The 25,518-nt window shown below is 42.1% G+C and overlaps 1 protein-coding gene across 1 annotated transcript in view; it reads right to left on the bottom strand.

Moving 5' to 3' along the window:
• Nucleotides 1-23,811, bottom strand: part of LOC132260688 (uncharacterized) — a 31,274-nt gene extending 7,463 nt beyond the window's left edge. Inside the window, exons 1-12 of the mRNA XM_059758971.1 lie at nucleotides 23,489-23,811; nucleotides 19,987-20,167; nucleotides 11,956-12,033; nucleotides 10,863-11,002; nucleotides 9,650-10,116; nucleotides 8,656-9,424; nucleotides 3,753-4,144; nucleotides 3,632-3,684; nucleotides 3,552-3,589; nucleotides 2,917-3,513; nucleotides 2,599-2,849; nucleotides 1,067-1,260 (exon numbers count right to left, since the gene is read on the bottom strand). Of these exons, the coding sequence (XP_059614954.1) occupies nucleotides 1,067-1,260; nucleotides 2,599-2,849; nucleotides 2,917-3,513; nucleotides 3,552-3,589; nucleotides 3,632-3,684; nucleotides 3,753-4,144; nucleotides 8,656-9,424; nucleotides 9,650-10,116; nucleotides 10,863-11,002; nucleotides 11,956-12,033; nucleotides 19,987-20,167; nucleotides 23,489-23,811 (3,483 nt within the window). The remainder of the gene's footprint in view (nucleotides 1-1,066; nucleotides 1,261-2,598; nucleotides 2,850-2,916; nucleotides 3,514-3,551; nucleotides 3,590-3,631; nucleotides 3,685-3,752; nucleotides 4,145-8,655; nucleotides 9,425-9,649; nucleotides 10,117-10,862; nucleotides 11,003-11,955; nucleotides 12,034-19,986; nucleotides 20,168-23,488) is intronic.
• Nucleotides 23,812-25,518: the final 1,707 nt, after the last annotated feature.

The raw sequence follows: 25,518 nt of genomic DNA, 5'->3' as shown, positions 1-25,518 counted from the left end.
TAAAACTAACTCTGATAATCACATTAAATCATGAATTTGGAATGTCTAGAAGACATTTACATTAAAAGGAGCCTGGATTTGGACTTGTTAAATTGCTTTTTGTATGTTTTGAGCTAAAGTTTAACGTTTTTGTAATCATTTCTTCATGTCTTACGCACAACCGTGACTCAAATCCTGTTTACAGGTTTTCTATAAAATGTAGAATAGGAGCTCAAGTTAATCTTTCAAGAATAATCTCAAGAAACATTGAATTTTTAGCACTGAAAGGAAAAATGTCCTAAATTTCATAGGTGTCCTAACATAATTTTCGCTACTGTATATCAGATTCTTCCCAATTCACGTGCTAGTGAAATTATATCGGTTTGTCATCAAGAGTGTACGAAGAATTTGTTGGTTTTACCAAAATATTTCTGTCAGTGATGATGATGATGAAAAAAAATTGAAATGCGGTACGATATTATGCTGATGCTGCCATTTTTTCTTCCTTATTTCACATCAAGAGCAAGAGAAAATCTGTCAGTATTGAGGAAAAAGTCCTCCTCGAGATGGGGAAAAAAAATTCATCGTCAGAAAGCATGTGAATTGAATAGAGAATAAAAGGATTTTTCTCAGATGAATATTTAACCATCTTCGCACGCAGTCATTCTCAGCCTCCCTCCTGTTGGGCTCTCTTTCACTCTATCTGTCGCTCCATAACATTTTACGAGCAGCCCGACAGAGAGCGGAAGAGCTCAGCGTGTCCTCGTAATTAATCCTGACACATTTCGATAGGACCATAAAACGTATCTCATTTTTATCGTCCATCCCTGGGTCACTCAGGGAAAATCCTCTCCTTGAAAGCACCACTGATCCAATTTGGAGACGGATTTGCAGAGGAGGGCGAAAGCCTCCTTCAGTCCATCTCCTCGTGAGTGGTGAACAATAAAATGTGCAATTGTGAAGCACATAAAAGCTGTCCGGCCCATATTTTTCCATTCACTTGCCACACAATTTGACCACAAAAGAGAGGTCTCGCCAGGAGTTAAATGTGCCTCTCCACACCTTTTTCACACACATAAATACTCACCGATGCATCATACTTATTGGCGGCGTTGTGGAAGAAAAGACCGGCGATGAGGGCGGCAATGTTGGCGGTGTACGAAGCCACAAATATCACACTGAAGCCACCCCAAACGTTGATTAAGAACTTGTTGGGCCACGATTTGGGCGCTTTGAAAGCCACTAAATGACCACACAAGAGGCCCCACATCACCCACAGAGCTGAAAATAAGCGCACAGGATCAATTATCGGGAGGCTCAGCGTGGACAAATACTTGTGAAGTGAAGTGCGGTGTCGGGTTAAAATGTCGGGATAATGCAATTTTGATATTGAATAGCACAAAAAGCGCGGTGCGGAAATACACCACAATGGGAGAAATCTGTCAAAAATCAGTCAAATAAACATTTTATTGCGAGTGAAAAATTGCGGTAAGCCTCATTGTTACCCTCACTTGATATTCCCTCTTTGATGGCCTCAAATGTTTTATTGTGACATTAACGAGAGCCGTAAAATTTAAAACTTGATGCCATGCGATCAAATGGAACTCAAAAAGCTCTCTGTGAGAGTTTTGTGTCACTGTAGAAACAGTAGAAACTGTGTGCTCTCAAATTTGTCTGATTATTCTGCTCAAGGGGGAGATATTATAGTCAGAAGTGGTGTACAACTCTGCAGAAGTATTAAGAAGTGTCTCAATATCATCAATATGGTTAAAAAGCGTTAAAAAGCTACTTTCAAAAGAAATAACCGCAATTCTTGGAGAAAAAGAATTGTTCTTCTCATTTTTCTAGGTTAAGTTATGAATTTAAGACACACTTTTCCACTAAATAACATCAAAAATCATTCTTTCTTGCTCCTAAGCTGGTATAAATTCCCTTTAATGGCAAAATAATAATAGAATCTGATGAAGATTACAAGCTTTCAGTGGTAAACTGTGTTAATTATACGAAGATTGATCATAACCTGTAAGATATTGTTTCAAGATACAAAATTGTCTATTTCGAGAGCTGTTTGATTGATTTTAAACTCTAAAGTAGATTAATATTCCCCAAAATTGCCTTCAAAACATTACGTTTAAGATTCTTTCAGAGATTCTTCTGAATATCTTAAGATAATTTTTAGGTTATGATTCAAAGTTGATCTAAAAAAGCGATTCACATCAAAATTTTTGCTCAAAACTTCAAATATTTCTTAAAAACTGTTTCTCTGCAAGTTTTCAGACTCACAAAAGCAAAAATTTCGTCAATTTTTGGGTCAGAAGCCCCTAAATTTGAGGTTATGATACTTTAAGCGGTTGGAAAAGTCTATGAAGTTCGGAGAAAAGAGAAGAAAATAATGAAAACGCATGTTTAAAGCACTGCTGAAGTTCTGAAATTGACTGTGATTCTTCACAGAAATTGTGGAAGCCATATTATCTCCCCCTTGATTCTGCTGATAGTTCAAGTTATGTGTTTTAAACGAGAATCATCTTACTTTTGCTGGGCTTTAATATAGGGAAGTGAATTTCAAGAAGGAAGGGAGAAATGTGAAACTTCAGCTGCATATGTCATCAATAAGCTCACCTGAGGACATGCTGAAGTTTTTGCTGCGCTGTCGCCCCCACGGATTGAGGCCAAAGGGGCTGAGCCACTCGTACACGGCCACGGCGATGGCGGTGATGTTGAGCGACGTGAAGATGGCAATCCAGAGCTCCGGCGAGAAGGGCAGCAGGAAGGCCAGGAGGGGAATGTCGGACTTGGTCTTGGGCGCGGCGAGCAGCGAGACTCCGCTGTGGAAGTAGGGAACGCTGAAGTCGATGGCTTCGGCTCTGGTTCTGCAACAAACACAGTCACGAGGAGTGTGATAAATCACAGACAACACGAAAGAAAGTTTCCTCTTACTTGGACACGCTGAGGGGGGCAAAGGACATGTCCGCGGAGCCCGACACCAAGTCCCTGATGATCCCATTCCAGTGCTCCGATCTCAGGTCACGTCGGCCCGTGTGGCTGCGGATGTTGACGGGGTCAGACTCGTGGGCGGTGTCAATCCTCTGGCCGCCCCTCGTGAAGTACTTCTTCTGGTTCCTGCGCCCGAAGATGTTGTTCGGGTCGGAATTGGCGTTCAGGCGATATTTCTGCTCGTAGTCCTCCGCGGCGCCGCCGAGTGTGGCGCCCCCGAGAGTGGCGCCCAAGTAGGCTTGCGGTCCGGAGAACCTCTCAGCTGTCCCACCATCGCCTCTGTCCTTGTCAATGGTTGATTTGTGACTTGTGGCCACGGGCAGGTTCTTTGTCTCTTCCGCCACGTGATTGCTTGGGGATTTGTGTCCCCACGGCTGTCTTGGGGGCAATTTCGTGCCGTACAACTCATCACGTACAATGTAGAGATGAAACTCAAAGCCCAACTCCGTGGCGATGTTCTCCAGCAAATCCATGGATAGGCCGTAGCAGCATTTTGTCCTGAAAGCATTTTCCCCACACCAATCACTCCTCTTTCTCTCTCTCTCTCTCGCAGAATCGTCTTCATGAAAAATACTCACTTGTAATTGGCCTCACTCTGACGGTCCACCTCGTCGTTCTGGCCAGGAGAGTGACCTCTTCGGTCGACTGCACCCTTAACGAGGCGATTTCTCGTTTCTATATCATTGAACATCAACGTGAGATTGTGTCGCCCTGAAAAGGATTCGCCCAGACACATTATTTCAATTCAATTGAGTGGCTCTTTGTCTTGAGTGGCGCACCTGCGGTGGACAATCGGTGACAATACAGTCCTCTCAGGCACAATCCATCCTCGTCCAGGTCCGACTCCATGACAAAAGGTGGGGCCAGAGCGGTCACAACGCGGAACACTGAGCGCGGTCGTGCCGAGAGTCCCGACACCACAATGTCCCCTCCTGGCCACACTATTGTGTCCAGGTGCACATCCGTGCCGGACACCAGACCCACCCTGCGCCACTTCCGGCTGCCGTCGTCCTCCGGCTCCGCGTCCGAGCCGTACTCCGGCGACTGGCGCAGCTTCATGTCGCTCGGCACGAGGTTGAGGATCTCAAAGTGCGTCGTTAAAGGCTTCTCCAGCAAGCCGTCCACCAGGAAATTGCCCGACATGGCGAGTTTAGTGTTCTCCCTCAAGATTCTGGGGGGAGGAAATGACAAGAAATGTTCGCCATTATTCAAAGTCTCTTGCATGTCAGATTGCTAAATCACCATTCACGGCATCAGACGCTTTTCCATCCAACGATGTTATTCATATCTATAAAGTATGTTATTATCTGACAAGAGGATAAAATCACGAGCCATTTGCTGATGATATTTAGAGAAAATACAAAACTTTAATCTGGATAAATTCGTCTTATTTCCAGTGTTATTAAGAAGGGCAATAAAAGTTGAACCCTTGAAAGTCTGTTTGTTTAATCGACTTTGAATCTACCAATCGAAACCAATGCCAAGAATGTCACAGAAAATGCAATCCTTTCTCCCTCTCCAAAACCTATTGATTAATTAACTTTATCTCGATATATTTCTTTTGCTCTATTTCCCAAACAAGCAAACTTAGAATTATTGCTGGTGGCGGAGAAAACCATGAAATGGTGGGCAAAGTTGCTCTTGGTCGACCACTTTGAAAGTCCTTCTAAAAGTATCGTTTTCGAATTTATTTCCCAACTTTTCCCCCTCTTTTGAGGCCAAAGTGGTTGTATTTGATGATGGAGGAGTAAGGAAATTTCAAATGAAATCGTTTTTCAATACAATTTCATCACTTGTGAAACATTGTATGAAAATTCCAATCTAATTACCATAAGAGAATTTCCTCATTTTAAACCATTGTGAATAACGGTAACAAAAATTATGAGAAGGTCATAAAGAAAATTCATATACATTGTTGTGTAAAAGATATGAGAGAATTCCCTTTTTGCCACCCTCTGCAGATGGCATTTCTTCAGAGTATAATCAAAACCTCATTCACGTCAGCACGTAAATTCAAACTTTATTCACTGTGCGGGACAAATTGACGCTAAGTGTCGGCGAAAAGGGGGGTTTTTGCTGATGTGGTGTGTAATTGAAGTAATATCCCTAAGTAAATTTAATTGTGTCGACAGTTTCAAGTGCGAAGCTGCAATAAAGGCACATTCGCAGTAATTAGTGAGAAATACTTCTTGATTCATTAATTGGGATTGGGAGTGAATGGCAGAGGCTATAAAGCTTATCCATTGGGAAGACAACATCCTGGAGTCCATTAGCAGTCGCACCGAAGTGGAATTGGAATCAAATTTGCTGCTGCTGAAGAGGAAAAGTCCCTTGTCATGCCAAAAGTGAACAATCAATTTCCTCCCCAGACTTATTGAGACATCGAGCAGGTGAGATTTGCTCCCACTTTTGGCTCCGGGAATTCTATCATTTCTGTCCACACTTTCGTCCCTCCGCCCACATCCTCGGCGTGTCCTCACACCCCGAGTCCTCTGGGGTTTATTTATAAACATCCGAGATGTTGACAACGGTGTTGACTGCATAAATCAACAGTTAGTCATCGGCTTATGGGTAACACGAGGAGTAACAAATCGCCTCAACCAGAGAGCCCACTAATGCGACAGTATCACGAGCACGAATTAGCCTTCCAGTCACGTAATCATCCTTAATAGAATGAAAACTTCGATGGTCTTTTATTGTGCATTTGCCACGCATGGCCGGTAAAAGCGAAAGCTCTGCGTCACACACGCAAAGAGATGTTGCCAATCAAACAGTCCGAGTCCTCTCGCATCCTCAATCCTCGCCATTCGCACTACTTCCTGCTCTCTGATTGTCTTTTCTCAGTATATCGATTTGGGGACGAAACAGCGGGTGTTCCTCAATGAAATTGCTTCTCGGCACAATGCGAGGAGACGCTTCAAATCCTCCCTTGAGAATAATTCTTGAGCCAAAAATCAATCAAATTTAGCGCGCACACCAAAAGCCACACAAAAGCATAGATAAGGGCATTGAATATGATATGGAATCATGAGAATCATTTGAAAATTATGCTGCATTTGAATATTGTAAGACACTTTATATGAACTTTCAATTGAGTAATTTCCATTCTGTGCCTCAAGCTTGACATCAAGTAAGTGGAGAGGAAATAATTCAACTAGATATCATCGTGAAAGTTTAACATACAGTGACTCCAAATCAAATAGGGCCACCCGTGGCTCTGAGACATATCGATGTGCCGCGAATTTCCACGTAAAGCTAGAGATCTGAATTTTTCCACCAATCTTCCCTCATTAATAACTAATCACTGTTAAGGCCAATTACCTTGAATGTGTGGAAATATAGGTTAGAAGAGATGTTTTATGGGACCTGGACAGACTATCCGGCTCGAAGGACCAATATTCAGGTTAATTGATTAACTGTGGATGAACTGGCCGTAAATATCTGGCGAAAAGTGACCGTAGAGATGCAAAAATCAATTTTTTAAAAGATTTTTAATGCACCCGAAAAAAGATGGCTGCCGCTTGAAAGTTTCCCCTCTTCACTCGGAACGTGGCGCGTTTTCATTGGTGGGATAAAACTGAACGAAGTGATCGACAGTTTGACAGCGTAAATTTGACTGTCGTTCGTTGGCGCTGTCAATTACTTGTCAAAATTGAACCAAAGCAGTAATGAATTGTCCAACTCAAATAAGGTCACCTTGAATTGCCACTTGAAGATGTTTTAGGTTCTTAATGAGGTCTAAATGTATCCGGAGTGTCTTCAGGATAAATGTCCTGTTGATTTTCACATTTTATCTGAACTTTATAAGTGTTTTATATCAAAATTTAATGAAGTGAATATAAAGTTATGGGGCGGGAACAATGTGCGACTCCAGAGGGCCATTAAGGGATTAAGGATTAGGCTAAATGTCTTCAAACTTGGCATGGTAATTACTCATGAATGAGGGAAGATTGGTGGAGAAATGTCTCAGTCTCAGATTCTCGGGTGGCCCTATTTGATTTGGAGTCACTGTGCGATTTAAGACCACACAAGCACTTCCTCAATGGGAAAAGTGCTTCATGAGCAATGCAATTAATCGAGAATAGTTAAAATGAGATGCCAAATGGGAATTCCTATTATTCCAGAGGCCAAATAACCTATATTTGCGGGGTGTAAATTTCCAGGAAATTCCCATGGTAAGTAGATATCTTGCGTGGTAGCGAAATTGCTGTTTTCACATCCCATTTATTTATTTATATCCATGCAGCCATCAATGATTCAAGGAATGAGCTTTCGACCTATCAATTTTCTACAACTCCTCCGCAAAATATTGTATATAGGAGAACACCTAACCACTTCAGGCAGCAAATATGATTTCCTCCACTTTTCAACCCTGTTTCCCCACATGTTCACGGGTGTGTATTTCGTATAATAAAAATGAACTATAGAAATAAATTTCTATTGTGCATTTATTCTATACTTTGCATGGCACATTATCCGACAGAATTCTCTTCATCCCCATTCACAGACACACTATTTTTATTGGAGCACCTCTCGTGCAATGTGAAAGCTTTCAATTGCAGCGAAAAATTGTGTGAGCTTTTAGTTCATATTTCGCCAACTTCTCTACAGCTGTTGCGTGTGGCATTTATTCTCGAGAAGCTTTTGTGAAATTGATATTCCTGCGAAAATGGTGTTGTGAAATTTTGTAAAACAGGACAGCCAGGCACTTCGTCAGTGCTAAATGGGAACAGTTATTGCAACATATTGGCACACTTTGCCACTGGTGACCCAATTTCATCCCCCAACAGACGCTGCGACATAATGTGCTGGCCAAATGAATTTTAACTCATAATTGATAAATCGATTTGCAATTTCAAGCACAGAACACCGCAGACTATAATTTCGGTCTAATTAGATGAGTGTTTTCAATTTGGAATAATTTTGGGTCGAGCTCTCTTTGATATGACAACAACTTTAATCAGCAATTTTGTGATTAGATCGCAGCAAAAAGTGATGAAGAGGCTTAATATTTGCTGGGAATATTCACAATTAAATTTTATACATTTATAATGATCCACAGCGTGAGTGTCAAGCGATAGAAAGACGACGCGATGAAGTCAATTTATTCCAAAAGCTCCCTCATCTCCAAGACATTTGACGAGAAATCTCGGCCGATTAATAAGGGTGGTTATTTATGGGTCTCTACGTTGATCTACGCAGGCAAAATGCCTATCATGACCTCTATTAAAGCCACATAATGCGCAGAGAAGGACTGAAACGACAATAAATTAATTGAATATCCTCACAATATTGTGCTCTTCCTGCTTTCAGCGCTCTCAGTCTCCTTTTTTTTCCTCCCTCGTCTCTGATACACACAACAAAACTGCGCACAATATTGAAAATTTTCCCTCAAAATGACACACTTTCTCAACTTGTGATATATCACGAGGGGTGGTGAAAATGAAAGAGGAGTGATTGAGTGTGAATTTGGCGCTATTTTGAGATGCTTCATTCACACCACGTCTGTCATTTTACTGTATTGCGAAAGGCACCAGCACTTAATCGATTTTCTACGCATCGTCATCCTCCTTTTATCCTCTCGCCAGATGATACATCCTCAGGATTCGCCCCAGTGTTGTGGTGTTTCAGCGGGCTTTCGTGCACATTGACGCTCATAATATATAGAGGATATTGACTCACCTGGCAAAGTACTCCGCCCGGCGAGCGTCCACTCTGCTGGGGGAGCCGAAGCATCCCCCTCTGTACTGTGGCGCACTGAACTTCCTGCCCAATCTCTCCACAACCTGGCTTCTGGGGCGCCCCGGGGTCGCCATCGTGGGCTCCGTTCTGTTCAGCGACCACCAGGTGTTTTGCCTCTTGGACACGCTCACTTTCACGCTCTCTTCCGCTCGATTATTGCTTGTGTGATTAACATTTAAGCCACTTGTGTTTTCACGCATAAGTCTATTGCCTAAATCTACACTTAAGTCACTGTGGGTGGTTAAGGTTCTCGCCGTAAAACTACTGTTAACTTCACTTTTGCCGCTGGCGCGCCGCCGACGCGCCAGACGCCTGCTGGACCGCGGCGGGTCGCGGCCGCGCCGCGCCTCCTGGGCGACCGCCTCCAGCTCCACCGTGGCCCAGGTGTGCGCGAACAGGCGCACCACGGAGCGCACGAAGTGGCGGTCCACGGCCATCCGGACGGGCCGCAGCGCCAGGAAGCCCACGGGGAAGTCGTTGAAGTGGTGGAAGAGCACGTGCGCCGTGGCGTTGTGCAGGAATGGGTTGCGCTTCAGCTTGCCCGCGTCCGCCGCGACGCCGTCGATCGCCGCGCCGGCCTTATTGTCACTGTGCACAGGATTGAGGTGGATCTCGTCACTGCTGTCGTCGTCGGAGGGGCCGCTGTCGCCCTCGGCGTGTGCCGCGCCGCCGGAATTCGCCTCCAGAGACGACTCTTGCGAGGGTGTGTCTGGAATTTGGGGATTTCATGGAGATTTGGGGGTGATTAATAGACTGTCACTCGAAGCTATGCTCTAAATTGGGAGTTGTCTTTAATATCCGGAATTTTACTAGCAAATCCCTCTCAGTGAAGTCAGAATTGAACACGAAGCGTTTTCTGCCTCGTAAAATTCTCATGCAATTTAAATGCTATTCATGGCGAAGAGCACTTTTGACTGTGAACTAGAAAACTCACCAGTGGATGAATCACTTTCGTCCTCTCGTTTCCGCCTCACAGACTTCACCCCATCGTCCGCCTTCAGGCCGATAATTTGCCCACCAAACTGCCTGGGAAGCGTCCGCGACTTGTCCCTCTGCTTCTTCCTTGCACTGTACTCGTCAAAGTCCGACCGGCGCTCCTCGAGGTCGTCCAAGTGGTGCGAGAGTGTCCCGTCGACGGGGTCAAACCATGAATCACTCTCCCTCCGGATGGCGGCCGTGAATTCGGGATTCTCACTCTCCAGCTTCTCGCTCAGCTCCACCTCGGACGGCTGCGTGACGTCGTAGAACTCAGTGGAGGAGCTGGGGTCGGCCCACAGCCATATGAAGTGCCCCCCGACCATGTTGAGTCGCTGCGCCTCCGCCATGACTTTCCGCGCTGCCAACAAGTCACACAGCAGCAGGACAACTCCCCTCGTTGACTTGGACACTTGGGCCAATTGTCTGCAATGGGAGCAGATTTGACTCTGTACATGAGACCACAATCTTTTCTCCGTGGAGAGAAGATGGAAAACGACATGATCAGCAGTTATGCTAGACGACTTGTTTCACTTGGAAATGAATGGGAAAATAATTACAGAAATAATACTAAATTATGAGGACATTTATGGAAATTTTCAGAGCACTTATCACAGAATTAAGTCTCTTTTCATATGTATGTAAGAAGTCCTTCGAAGAGAGGCAAAGAATTTGTCCTTGATTCTGTCGCAACGATGTCTTGAGATAAGTTTATTATGAAATTTTTATCTCAAATTTTCAATCTTCTGTTCCGTGTGATTAATTTTTATCACGGATGTGAATAGATTAGTTCCGAGATTTGAAATGTTTGAATATACATGTTATTTGGCAATCAAAGCGCACCACACATAAATCTGTTTTGAACATTAATACAGCATAAATTGCGTTATGAATTAATTCATGAACCATACTTTAACATAATGCTATTGTCTATGACGCAAATTATACTGTTTGTGACTAAAAGCAAATAGTAGAGACTAATTAATAAATGTGTGTCCTCGATCATTATTAAACTTTGCTCATTAAAGTGCTGACTTCGCGTTTCTCAACAATACACTCATTGACAGACAATATTTGCACGTGCGGGAAAAATGGTGAAGTGAAAAACGGTGGGTAAAGAAGATGGAAAAGGCGGGCATTCTTCGTGGTGAAGAATTGAGCGAAGAGAGTACCTGAACACATCGTCGTTGTTTGCCGGAAGCGGTAAAATTGTAGGAACAAGTGGTGGATCTCTCAGTGGTGCACCTTCACTTCCTCCCAGCATCATTGACGCCTCCACATCCGACATGATAAAAAATGAATGCCAGTGAGTCTGTGGGGAGAAGACAGCAGTGGGATTAATGAAGCATTGACTGATGCACATGGGAAAGCATGCAAAATAATCCAATTTTCATTCAGCGCCTCCCATTCTCGCCGCGATATTAATTAAAAGTCAATTGTCATTGCTATTCTGTGTGAATCACACCCTCCCTAAAAGACAAACATAATCAGGAAAAAAATATTTAACATCCAAACTCCTAATGGGCGAAAATGAGCATTTAATGAGCTTTCGCCAAGTTCACCAGCACAAGTGTTGTACAAATGATTCCGTGCTGAACAGAGAGCAAATCTTCTGTTGCCATTTATCTTTTAATGGTATTCACCCTCTGGAAAATCAATGAATGTGGCGCCAGATATTTCGACCGTTGCCTTCTTTCCCCGCCACTCGATAAAGGACCAACTCTATGCAAGCGTCTCATCACGTTTATATTGTCGCTCTTGAGCAGCAAAACGTGTATAACCCCATTTATCGACAGGCGAAGGAATCTCATTTGCCCCCATTTACGCTGTTAGTTTCAATGGTTGTGCATAATTGCCCTTGGAAATGCAATTCTGTGAACATCTCAAAGGTGTGATTAATCCTGTTTCACCCCATTTCACATTTACCTTTGACAACAAACATTGGCAGTGTTTCAGAGATGCTCTCAAATTCCCCTCATCAGGAGAAGATCTATTGCTAGTTAAGGGATGAAACTGAGAAACATTCATTGCACAAAGATAACAAATATTAATTGAACACAAGAAGCTAATGAATATGTTGGTCGTTAATACATAATTCACAATCCTAAAGCAAATATGATGGTTTGCCTTAACTTCTTTCGCTTGTTTCCCTCCAAAACCACATAAATGTTGACCTTGTTCTTCACCCCATTAGATATTAATCACAAACATCTCCTGATTATCCCCAAATGTTTACTCCGACGCAAATGGGTGTCTCGAGCTTACCTGTAGAAACAGTGCTCTTATTGCTTCGAGAATTTCCTTCGAGGACGGTTGCAGCATCGCTTGAAAAGGTGTTTGGATCTGCAAGAGAGCACAGGATTAATTCATAGAATGTTTATCCTCATAGAAAATGCACAAGGTGAGAGAAAAGGAGTTTAATTTGAGTAAATTAAATTTGTTATGACTAAAATGCCATGAGAGGCAATTTGATCAAAAGTTGCACGTTTGCCTGAGAGGGAGAGAGAGGAAGTTTTCCACGACCAACAGCAATTAAATAATCGAGAGGAGTTTTTGGATGTGTTCCAGCAAAAGGAGGAGGTTTTCACGTGTGATAATGCCGTGATAGCGTTGGTAGAGGTGATACTGGCCACAAAACTACTCTGCATGATAATTATCCTCTCTCTCTCGGGAGTGGGAAAATTTTCACGTTTCTGCCATGAAGGCGATGGAGGGTCCTTGTGAGTGCGTGTAAAAGTGAAATATAATTCGGAAGGAGTGTGCTGGTTTTGGGCGAGGAGAGAGATATTCGCTCAAGTGGGAGAAATGTTCAGCAAACACAATTAGGGCAAAATTACCACTCCTCAATATCAAATTGCCTCTGACGAAAGGTCACATCGGATGGAAATTGTGCCTTGTTGGGAAAATAATACATATTTGATTGACTCAATGGCATCCACAAGACATCAACATTGTGTGACATGGAGGTGATGCTGAATCATATTTTGCTCCCTCACACTGTCACGGCTTGCTCCTGACCCAGTTTTCCCGGCCGCCAGCCACCCATTTTCATATACAATTTCGCCAAAATTTCCTCTCTCGAACATCTTCAAAAGAGCGCACTTCGCGCCGCACAGTGTTGTATTTCACACGCACCTTCACACTTGACAACGCAAGAGACAATTAAATTCCAAATACACTCCTTGAGGAGGCAATAAAAGTCGAGCCATAAAATATGCTTTCGTTGGCGAGATGCAAAAAATCTGCACTGACTCTTGGTTTGCACGAGTGAGAATGAAAGTTGGCGGGAAAAGTACTTGTGCAGCCATAAAAGTGGGTTTTGTGGGACTTTCAGAGGATTTTCAGCATTCACAGAGGGCAGAAGAAGTTATTGAATTTGATGGAAAAGTAGCATTTGCATATCTGCAGATGAATTTCTGATTGTGACTGACAGAGAAAGTTCATATTTCAGCAGATATTTTATGTCCTGACTTATGCCGTCAGTTAAATATTGAGAATCGGTGAAGAGGAAGTTTCGAGAGCTTTGGAAATTTGTTATTGAACGCCATCGTCGGAATTGCAATCGTCAATAACATTACAGCGATATTAACATATTTATGGGCTAATAGAAGTCAAAATTGAAATTATACTTCAAGACAGAACAGAAAATTCGCCTAGAAATATTCTGCAAGAGCTTAAAGAGATAATATTGTCAGAAGGATTGCAGTTTATGCAATATTTGGCTCACAACTTGGATTATTTTATTCTCAGATATTAATTTTTATCAAAGTCTAAGTTCAAGACTAAATAACATCTAAAAGATGAAATTTCTGTGCTTGAAATGAAAGCATTTTCACTTAATCAGTAGATTTGCGTACTTTTACTCACTGAAAATTGTGATTTTAGGAAAAAATTAGTTGCAATTTTGAGTAGATAGAAAATAGAAACTTAAAATGTAGGATTTTGATCGAGAAAAATACGCAAAAGTGCAATTTTATCGTAAGAAAATCATAAAATTTTGTATGAAATCGTGAATTTTTAAATTATCAGTTAGATTTCAGTTAGTTTTCGGTTAGATTCTCAGTTATTAGGTGATTTTAAGCTTAGATTTCATCCATATTATCTCCTCCTTGCCTTCTGAAAGTCAGTTTTTTCCTGTAAAAAATCATCAGCCAACTCGTGAAGCGATGTTTCGTCTTGAAGTCTTGTTTGATGCTCGAGGTATTTTTAAGGGGAAAAAACGACAAAGACATATTGCGTAATAGTGGTATTGATGGCATTCTGTCAAAAGTAAATATGAGATGCTGTGAGACTCTTGTGTAATGTATTCCGGGCGTGTTTGTAAAGGGAAATTCGATATCAGAATATGCAATGGGGACGCCAGGTGTTGTGAATACCAATAACTTCGCGATAACAAATATCAAATATTGCACTCTCTAACTCAGATGGACCATTCATAATTGCTAAGGAGTGCCGTGAAAGGTGCTGAGGAACTTTCAAATTGCATAATTTCACAACCTAATGGGCGATTCATGGAGTATTTAATGAGAAATTTTCGGGCTGCTTGAGCATTTCGAAAACTTTTCCCAGAGAGAGAGAGAGAGAGCTTTTCATATACATTGAAGTACGTATAATTATTCTCCAGTCCCTTGACGCCATCTCCGCCCATCTCCCAAAAAATTTTCTTCTCACAGCGAAATTTTCACGTTCAATTTCCCGTTTGCAAGATAAACACCACAAATTTTCGCAAAGATATGGCACAACAGAAGATTCCTGCAAAAATATCAGATGGGGCGAATTTAACTCAATTTTGCTCAGGTGAAGGGATATCATCCCACACGGAATCTGTAGCATTTCTCAATTAAACTTTGTGCCAAAGAAACATTCCGCCCGCCATGAAGAGGGTCGAAATATTTGCCCAGAGAAACTGTAAACACTTACACTGAGATTAATTTATTGCTTTTTCGGACTTTATTGGATTACTTTACCCATCCAGGGATGAGCCTTTCCCATTTCTCCCATGAGAGATTGTGTATTTTTCCTCAAAATTTCCACCCAAGATTCTTTTTTTTTCCACATTCGCACTCAAAGAGAATTTACCATGGGCAATGAAAGGGGAGTTTTTGAAGAAGAGAAACTTCACCCAGAGAGAAAATGGAAAAGTTGGATAAACTTTTGCATCAATTGAATCCTGATTTAAGCAAAATATTGTTTTTACATTTGACTCCATTTCCTTTTGAAAGGGCACACAAGAATCATCTTGTCTTTAACCACAATTTTGTGGTCGATTTCAGATGAAAATGCGCGTTTCCAATTTACTGATGCTTACAAAGGATTTGCATGAATTTATGTAAGCAGCTTTCCAGCAATTACACGACATTTAATTAGGTGTTGAATGGCTCTTCTGGGATGTTTTACATGAACACGCTGTGCAGAAAAAAAATACAATAAATATCCAAGTTCATTCACATCGATTTCGGAGCACTTTGAAGCCATTCAAATCCATCAATGAACAGTGAAATTGTATGGAAAATTCGTCTAATATCTCAATGAGGAATCTTCGAGAAGAGCAAAGTGAGTGAGAAAAAGTCTTCAAGAGTATATATTGAATCCCTTCGCCCATTGTTCGGTGCCAGACAAAAAGCTCTCGTCGGCGACAAATACGCATTCTTCTCTAATTGATTTCCATTAAATCTCCACGAGTGGCGGAGTAAATTTTTTGAAGGAAATGTATCAATCGCTTGTCAGCGGGGAGAAAAATAAGCAAAATAATGGTTGGGTGTGAGACAAGGGCGAGAGTGGAATTTATTATTGTGAAGAACAGTCATGATCCAGTGCGTTTTTCATCTCTGATTCTTGTACTATGTTGGCATGGCAACTATCGGAAGTGACGTAACGAGCGGGTGGGGTTGGCGCCTTGTTCTATTGGGGTAGATTTAGCCTAAACGGCAAAGGAGTTAAGCTTGGGGAGGCCTCGCGACGTGGGGAGATTGTTTTGCCAGAGTGGAACATCTTGTGTATATGAAAAATATGTGGGGATTCGATTGTCTTATCAACTTGTTTTGCCGCTCCACGACCAAAATGCTCTTCGTCCATTGTTTGCGCGTGAGAAACACTGTAAAATTGTGCTGATTTAGGAATATTTTCTCGCACCAAAAACCTCCATTTGGGGTGGATTCGCAGTGACATGAGTGCAGACAAGTGCCTTGGGATCATCGTGGGGCTTTTTGGATTGCTTTCAAGGGGGCAGAAAATCAATGATTGACTCTTCATCGAATCATTAAGTCACTGTGGCTGCTTTTACATTCTGTCAGAGGCACATTTCACGTAATTCAACACTCCAAGTCTTCACACTTCCGGAATACTAATTATCTCTTCCACAAAGTCTCTGGTATATTTCGGGTGTCTCAGTAGGAAGTATATGCGGAAATTGGACATTTTCGAGTAGCTAAGAATGACGTAACTCTCGCCATGGCTTCGTTTGAACATTTAAAGACAAACATAACTTGATCACAGCAATAAAGCTGTTCACTTTAAATTTTCCTTCAAAGATTTTTCCTTTCATATTTCTGAAAATGCAAAAAAAAACTTTTAATGCCGCGACTTTTCTTCCATTTGAAGCATACGAGGAGGGTGAAGAAGAAAAAAAACCACAAAAGCGCCTCAGTCCACCAAACTCCAAAGTTTTGTGCTTTCTTTCCATCACAAGCTCTCGCAAGTGCCTTCAGACAGAAATTTATTGCATGAGAAATGAGTGCCATTATTTCTGCAATTCAAATAGGAATGAACGAAAAAAAATTTTTACTCGTGAAATGGAAGGTATTGAGCAATGTTGCCAGTGAAGAGCGTGAATAAATAATTCTTTCCGACTTCCGCGATGGCGCGGATTAATACTTCAAATCCCGCCACGTAGAAGCTCTTATCTTGTATCATTTGGCCCAAATGGCCGGCTTATCTGTTGGGATATTTGTATATCTTTGGGGCAGAAATATTCTCTTTAAATTGCCATCTGACCCAGGCGTAATTGACCCTCCGTTCGATGGCGAGACGATTTATCACTTCCGGCCCAGGTGAAATGGCGGGAAAGATTTGCTCTGGAGACTGACTTTCGAGAGCATCGAGTGTGTGGACCTCCCTTTGTCACCCCCTGAGATTTATTCATCTGAGGGAAATTTCACTTTCACCTCCTTTGCATTATCGTGGCATAAGGTTGTGCCAAGTTCCAGTGGGATATAATGTATTGTCGGCCAGAGTGAAAAGGAAATTTATTCCTTATCGCCACATTATTTTCGCTGAAACGAATAAAAGATATCTTTTTTCTCTTTTTTTTTTGAATTCATGAATAATTTCAATTTCACTAAAACCGTCAGTTGGATTTATTCTATTTATTTCCAGTGTGGGAAATTCACATCGCTTTTCATGCGCGCCTTTATGTGATTGTAGCCTTTTAACCCGTGACACGGGCGTGAGTGTATTGTTGTGAAAGTTTCACCACCACAATGGGCCAAAATGGGTGGCACTTTGCTAGATTTTCCTATATGAGCAGTGAAATAAAATATAATTTTATTTGTTGTGTTTAGTTTGGCGGTTGAAAACTTTTCATCTCCGACTCCAACATAAATATACTATAATCTCCATTCATATTTTCCCCCCAACCTTTTGAGTCAACTTCTGTCGACGAGGGGCGACGAAATCAATGATTTGCCATCGAGACAATATATTGCCAATAATTTCTCAACGATTTTTCCCTCGCTCACTTCGGCAATATTTGATATTCACTAATTATGGCCATTTTTCAAATTGTTTACCAATGAGCAATTTCCGGCATTGGGAACTTTTCCGCCCCTCGACGTCAATCCTTCAACCACACACTCCAAGGGGGAGATAATACGACTAAACAGTGTACAAGACTTCCTGGCACTTCCACAATTTCTGTGCAGAATCACAGAAGTCTGAACTTCTGAATTTTGATGAACTTCATAGATTTTTAACAGCCTAAATTATCATAACCTCAAATTTAGGAGTCTTTGACTCAAAAATTGACGCAATTTTTACTTTTTTTACTCTCAAAATATACAGAGAAACAGTATTTCTAAAATATTTGAAGTTTTTAGTGGACATTTTGATTTGATTCCATTTCCAGTCTCACTTTTGGATGCACTTTGGAACATAACCTAAAAATCACCTTCAGATATCATGCTTTTAAAAGCTAAATTTGGAAATATTAATCTGTTATTAATCGACAATAAGCTGAAATTTTCTATTTTCGAGTAAAGAATCAATCAAACAGCTATTAAAATAGACAATTTTGTATCCCGAAATAATATTTTGGAGGTTATGATCAATCTTTGCATAATTAACACAGTTTAATATTGAAAACTTGTAGTTTTCATCAAATTTCACTGTTATTGAGCCAGTAAATGGAAATTATACCATATTAAGCGCAAAAATGAATGATTTTGTAGGTTATTTAGTGGCAAAAATGTATTTTAAATTAGTAACATAACCTAGAAAGATGTGAAGAACAATTCTTATCCTCCAAGTATTTGCGATAATTTCTTTTGAACACACTATATTGAAAATATTCAAGCACGTTTGCTTCCAAATACTTCTACTGACTTGTACACCACTTCTGACCATACTATCTCCCCCTTGGCAAAGTCTCATGGTCCTCATCATCAATCAACTCCCACGCTTTGCAGTGTGATTTCCGCATGCATGTTCAGTCAACCTGTCACCCAACCGACTATTTTTCTTCACACACCAAGGAAATCACGAATTAATTCAATGTTTTCCAATCCTTCACGCGACGAGTGCCGCCCAAAAAATATGAAAACTTTTATCACACAGCATTCTTCACAAGTTCTTCGCCCGCCCATCAAAGCGATATCTCGCCGTCATATTCGACTGTCTTGGCGCAGACGAATGACTGAAAAGCAGGGGATTCTCACCCTTGGGGAATATGGCATTTTGGCCCATTCTGCACTTCTTTCCATTCACGCTCGTGATTTGATGTATGGGAGGAAATATAAAATTCCAGGGGCGTTTAGTGACAACAAATATGACGAAGACGTGTCTTATTCGGGGGAATTTTTCTTCCTGACAAAATCAACGACCCCCAGTATATATCAGCAGTCGTTGAGGTGAATTCGGTGAAAGTTTCCACGTTGTGAAAATGCTGCTTCTTCACTCCGCCAGCGCTTTTCCTCAATGCAAAGAGAGTGAGCGAGATAAGAGCGAAAGGAGGAACGCAAAAGTACCCAGTGAATGGCTCAGAAGATGCTAAATTGTGCAAATAGTGCATTAGCATTTGACATTGAGTGAGAATTTGAATTTTTTACATCGTGACACAATCTCAAAAATGTATGTCTCTCAGTCACCGAAGAGCCTCACAACGAGCATTCCTTTATTTCGCATGCGGCGCGGAATTGTGAGGATTTCTATACAAGTTTCGTGACTCGAGAGCTTCTTCACGGTCACTGAGTCGCAAAGCGGAGCTTCTGTTATTCCTCGTGCATAAGTTTGTTAGTTCTGTTTGAATTCGGTCGAAAAGAGACTTTCACTATTCACTCTTTGTCCAATTTAAAAGAACCTTTTCTCTAAAAAACAACGAGAATAAATCTAATTGTTTTTCAAATCTATGCTTGACATATATATTTTTATTCCAATGAATTCTCAGTCATCCAGGCTGATAAAACATTTAATTTCAATCGAAATTGTGTCATGAATGTGTTATTATTTAATTATGTTTACACGAAGTAATTATTTTTTGAAATTATTCGATAAAACTGCGATAATTAATTCATCCCAAGCACTGATCTGTTATGCAAAAATTCCATGGACGTGACAGCATATTTGTAGGCGGATGAAAATGCATAAAATTCTGTGTTTTAACAATAAACTGACATAATCCCTCTTTGCCTGATCAAAATTTCATACGTATCGCATAAAATTATCCGCCATGGAAGCTTTTATACTTTGTTAAAGCTCTCAATGCCAAACTTTGTGCATTTTTTTGTGGTCCTTTTTGCAAATTAAATCTCCTCGTGAGTGATCAAGTCATCAAGAAGGTTCTTTTTTTTGCTGGAAAGTTGTTTTTGGGTCACACGAGTGACGGAGTTCTTTTTCTTGTGAGGGTTTTTTTTTGGGGGGGCGCAGAAGCATCATTTGAAATGATCCTGGGCATAAAAATGCTCAGAAGTTTCTGCCACACGCCGAGGAGCGGATATGAAGACGTGGAGGATGATGAAATGACTTTGGGAAGCGCGGCATCGATTTATGCAAATACACGTGAAGAGAGAGAGAGAAAAAGTTTACCTCTTTGTGCAATCCATTAAGGCTGGCGGTTCCGCCCTTGGCCCAGAGCACCGGCAGCTTCATCGCCGATCCGGACAATGCCGTGGCCCGAGCGGACTGTCCCTCGCCAATCACAATAATTCCAGTCAGTGGCTGATTCTCCGTCTTCTGGCACAGCGACGTGAGGAGCTTCGAGGAGAACCTGCCGAGTGAGAGAGAGAGGATGCGTTTATTCAGGAGCTACACTATAAATTATTCATCCATCTTTTTGGCTCGCCACTTGTCACACTTCTCGTCGTGTTGTCGCAAAATTGCCACTTTCGTCACGCCACCCCGAGTTATGTCGTCATAAGAGTCACTTTGGGTGCCGGAGATTATGAGCACAAGGTGTGAAAATCACCGGGCGGCTCCTCAGCCCACAGTTAAGCCGTGTCATTACACAAGACACACATTTGGAGCATCTCACACCCTTGAGCAGGAGAGCTCAGATGCGTGTTTGCACAGAAAGGTGTGAAAATTCTAGACTTTTGCCACTCTCAGGGAGAAGGGTAAAAGAATCCCTTCAGTGATCCGTTATGGGTTCAAGAGATAAGGACACACTTTCACTTTGACGTACACTCGCAGAAAAGGGCGCACAAATGAGGAAGCTTCCTGCGAACAGCAGTTCTGCATTAAAATACGCAAAAAAGCATATAATTTAGAAGTACTTTATCCTTTTTCTCTGTGTGCACGTGAAATTTTGGCAGCTTCACTTGAGCTTTTTGCAAAATTTGAATAATCAAACACAAGTTGGGACTTTCGAGCGCGAATTCTCGCTCCACAAACATCCCGCAGTGTTTTTCCATGTGATTTTCCAGCAACGCTATTTCATGTCTTTTTCAGTTCCTCTTAAGAGCCACACGCAAAGCACATTAATGCACGAAAATCTTAAATAATGTAGTGAGTGCTTCGTATTTAGCATAAAACCTAATTGACGGTGCCTTCTTCCTCACGATTGCTTAATTCAATTTAATCTCTTCTGTATCACACATTTTCAACCGCCCGCGGTGGAAAATGCTATGCAGATCTTGTTTGCTCGCAAAAAGGATTATTATTTCACATTCTGTATGCTTTGTACTTCTTTGTGGCTGTTGTTGGAGAATGCTGGAAATTCATTTAAAACATGCTTTCTGTCGGCGAAACTCCTCCGAAGAGCGCAAATACATATAGCGCACTTCGGAGGGCTCGATTAACTTTCTGGGCAAAAGCTCCAATCGGAAATTTGCAGTGTGGCGGGAAATAAAAACGATTGTGTGCAGAAAAAATAAATGATGATATAAAGTTTGTCATGGGCAGAGATTTCCACAATTTCTGGCCCATTCTTTCCGTCAGCCAACATTGTTTCTCAACTTTTGCAATTTTTTCCTCATTATCTGTCCTCGAGCAAGTGTGTGAAAGTTCTCTTCCTCTTCTCACTTTGAGGTATATTTCAACAGTTTCCCTCGCAGTTTCCTCCACAGAACACACACTGCTGGTGTAATTCTGCAAAAAGAACCCCTCAAGTTTTGTGAAGTTGACATGGTAAAATTGTAAAAATCCACAATTTATGCTCATGATGGTACATTCTTATGGGAATGTCAACTTGCCATGTTTGCCCAGCATCCTCCAGGCTTTACCACAGTGCATATCGCGTCTCAGTGGCTTATTGGAGTGGCAGAGAATAATCATGTTTTGCTAGAAAATCCGCGAATCGCTTTACTTAAGGTGTTTCACTAGGCGGAAATTTTGCATTTCAAACTCTCTCGGCTCGCCCAATTATTTCTGTATAGTTTAATAAACTGTTGGTTTTGGTCTGAAATTTAATCCTGCGTGGCACAGGATTAAATAATCACCACTATATGTAGTCGGACGGTTGACTTTGAATTAAAGTGAAGCTATATGGAACAAATAGTGTCAGTCTAAAATGCTCCCTTTGTGACGCTCTAATGCGATTAATGAGCTTTATAGCAATTCCCGGACGTGGAGGAACATCGATGACACACAAAGGATTGAATTCAGGATGCGTGGGAAGTGTCGTTCAGAATAACTGAGGCCCAAATAACGTCGGCATTTGATATCATGGGCAAATACTGTGAGTGCTGCTGTCCGATTTATATGGATTATTTTCGAAATTGTAGACCGAAATGAAGTAATGAAAAATTCAGCAGCCAATTTTCCATCAGAGCCACGTGGATTGATGAATAAGTTAGGCGCTCTCAACTGAAGAGAGATTTAATTGGAAATTGTTCGAAAATCTCATATTGAGAGTGTAATTTGTGCAAGATTCGTCAAATATATAGATTGGGAAAATTTTGAATTGGTGAGCAATTTGCAAAACACCTGCAGTTGCAGTTTTTCTCAGTCCCAATTTTCACTTGCACAACTAAATCTCCAGTGCTGAATCGATTTTTCCTCAATGCGCGCTTTATTCTCCGTGGAATCTCTCTCGCACCTGCATTCCATATTATACGTTAAGTTTGAAACCCAGAAGCGCATCGCGAAAAATATACGTATAATGAATCACAGCGGGAAGAGCATCTCGAGACGTTGAATGATTCGGTAATTAGAATAAATTGGGGCAGAGAAATGCGGGCTGAGATGGGGAAAAATTCCAGATTTCACATTACTCACACTTTTAATGACTCATGGGCGAGTTTATCTGGGAAGATGAGACTTTTTTTTGCCTCATCCCTCATTACGGTCATTCTCTTAGGGAAGGCATTGGAAAATCTTGCAGAATGTGTAGGCGCGAGAGGAAGAGAGAAAGAGAGAGAGTTTTTCCATAAGCAAAGAACATGGTTTTTGTGTGTCAAACCCCAGCCAGGATGGGGAGGCTCTCATTGTCCTTGGCCTACAGCTTGCCCCACCATCACAAGTGCCTCCCGAGTCATTTATCATGTTTGAGACAATAGCACGAGATAATGTATAGCGACAGATGAACCATAAATAATATGAGGGTGTCTCACACTCACGGCAGCCCCAAAGTTTTTCGCATATAATATGCGGAAACAGGAGGAAATATGAATAAACATTGTAATGAGTTTTCGCTTACAAGACATCATCAAGTTCCATCCTCCACTTGCCACCCATTCTCATTTTTCAATCGCGCCACGAGACAATTCTAATTACTCGCAGTTTTGCGCCGTGGCGTCAAGAGACGCCGCGCGCGCCGCCACCCCAACTCACCCTAATTGCGAATAATCACTGAAGAATATTTGCCGCATGCAAGAAGTGAGATTAATGATTTTTTAAATTGTCCCAGAGATATTTCGCCCCGGGGTAAATATTCGATAAATCTTTCTGGCTTCTTCATCATCACATTCACTGTGTTGATCTCAATTGTGCGAACTCGTGAGTGACGCCACGGGAAGAGGAAGAAATCCAACACCGTGAAAGCTTCATTTTAATCACTATAATAGCACGCAATTTATATTCAGACGGATGTGAAGTGAGATGAATCTCTGGCTGAGATTCAGCGCAAGGCGAAAAAAAATGATCCGCTCACCTGCCGTTCTGCGGGAGATCCACGTAGATGGGCCGCAGCACCGGGCCCTGGGGGCTACTGAACGGTGGTCCCATGTCGAGGAGGGTGCGCCCCAGGATGCGGCCCCACTGGCGAGCGCCCCCCGCAGCCGCCACCACGAAGTACACGGCGTCGGAGCGCTGAGGGAAGACCGGCAGGTCGGCCAGCTCCACCTGACCCGCCAGCGCCTCCGCCCTCGGCGGCTCCTCATCGTCGCTGGCGTGCTCCGTGGCGGCGCTCGGGGATGAGACGGCATGGCAGAGGAATGCAGCGAGTGACAACACATAAATCGACGATGCGAACATGATTCCCACTATGTCATGTGTACTGGCTCTCTTATCGGGCTCTCTCGCCGTTTGCCTGGTCCTTCTTCAAGCCACTGTGCACAAGCATGTGAGGATGGCTTCTGCCCTCACGCCATCGGACATGGTGTGCCGAAAGGGGGGAGTCGAGGCGCCCAAACACACTCTCTGTGGTCGGTGTCTTGAGCTTCTTTCTCGCCACCGCGCGCCACAGAGAAATCCGACACTGAGCACCGCAGCACAACACTATGGGAATTACCGAGAAAAAACACTGAGATGCAACCCTAAAGTTCTCTGACTCGTGCACGTATCATAAATAATCATGTGAAGTGGATGCTCCGCGATACTCGATCACGTCCATCATTCCTATCTTCACGTTCAACGTGGCACAGCACTATCATGAGATTCACTGTGAAAATGCCATTTTCACCATCACACCCCCTTCCGTGGCCTCTGCGCGATGCTCGTGAGGTCTGCTGGGGATTTCCTGCTGTGAAAATCCATCAAAAGTTGCCCCAAATCACCATCGGCCCCGATTAAATATGCAATTTTGGGGTCGCCTTGCCCCAAAACCGTTGCTCCTCCATCACAGTGTCGAGGCTCTGGCTGGCTGATCTGGGATCAGACGCTAAGAGGCCATCCATAGTGATACACAGGAGTCGCCCTCAAAATAGCACAGCATCCAGCGAAGGGCCGCTGGGGAGTCTCTGCCAAAGAGAGAGAAGAAGAGAAAGAAAATGAAGGGATAATTGCACACTTTCCTACCATCCTCAAATCAATGTGAAAGAGATGAAACTAATGGAAGTGTATTTATAAATTAATTACATTGCTACTTTGCCTCACTTAAGCTGCCTATTTAATTAATGACGGATGTCAATAATCTCATTTTCATCTCAAACCACCCACTGTGAGGACACGCACACACATACATGACTAATTGCGGAGAGTCACATTGTGAAATTTGCCAAACATCCCTTTAAAGTTACCCACCATAATCCATCCCAATCGATTTTCACAGCCCAAATCCCGACAACTATTCCACACATTCCACTCCCACCCGCGCATTTACCAAGGAAATTGAGCTTTTATCCATCTCCTTGACTTGGAGCGCCTCACAAGTCACTATATATGGATCATATGTTGCGATGTAGAATTGCTACATACAGTTTCCTCCCATCGATTTTCCCTTTCAGCCTTAAGGACTTTCGTGTTTTCACTCCTTCTCGCACCACACTAATCTTCCTTCTCTCTTTTCGGCTCTGAGGAAGAAGCTCGATGGAGGAGAAAAACCCACTGCGGGATTAAAGTCAAGGAGAGTGACATTAAATGAGTTCACACAGAAGTAATAGTCAATATTTCACGCTGCACTTCAAGACCCTTTGGGAAGCATCTTAAGAATTAACGGATGCCTAATTGAATTATACCACTGATCCCTTCAATTAGGACTTAAGCACAGAACAGCGATTCCTTCTCGCCGGATACAAAAAGAAAATTTAAAGGGAAAAAAATATGATTTTCTCCTTCAAATGATGATGATTTTCGTTTACTGAACTCCATTAATTCCTCTGCCAACATCCGCTCTCGCAATCACATGAATGAGTTGAGAAGTCGTGGAATCAAAGACTGTATTCGTGACAGAAAATTGACAAATATTTACATTTTCTACGTTACAAATCACTTTGTACACTCTATATATAAATTTCCCCGTGA

The sequence above is a fragment of the Phlebotomus argentipes genome, unplaced genomic scaffold, assembly GCF_947086385.1.
Source record: "Phlebotomus argentipes unplaced genomic scaffold, Phlebotomus argentipes genome assembly scaffold_18, whole genome shotgun sequence".
In the NCBI taxonomy this organism is placed as follows: domain Eukaryota; kingdom Metazoa; phylum Arthropoda; class Insecta; order Diptera; family Psychodidae; genus Phlebotomus; species Phlebotomus argentipes.
This window is presented reverse-complemented; position numbering and strand designations above follow the sequence as displayed.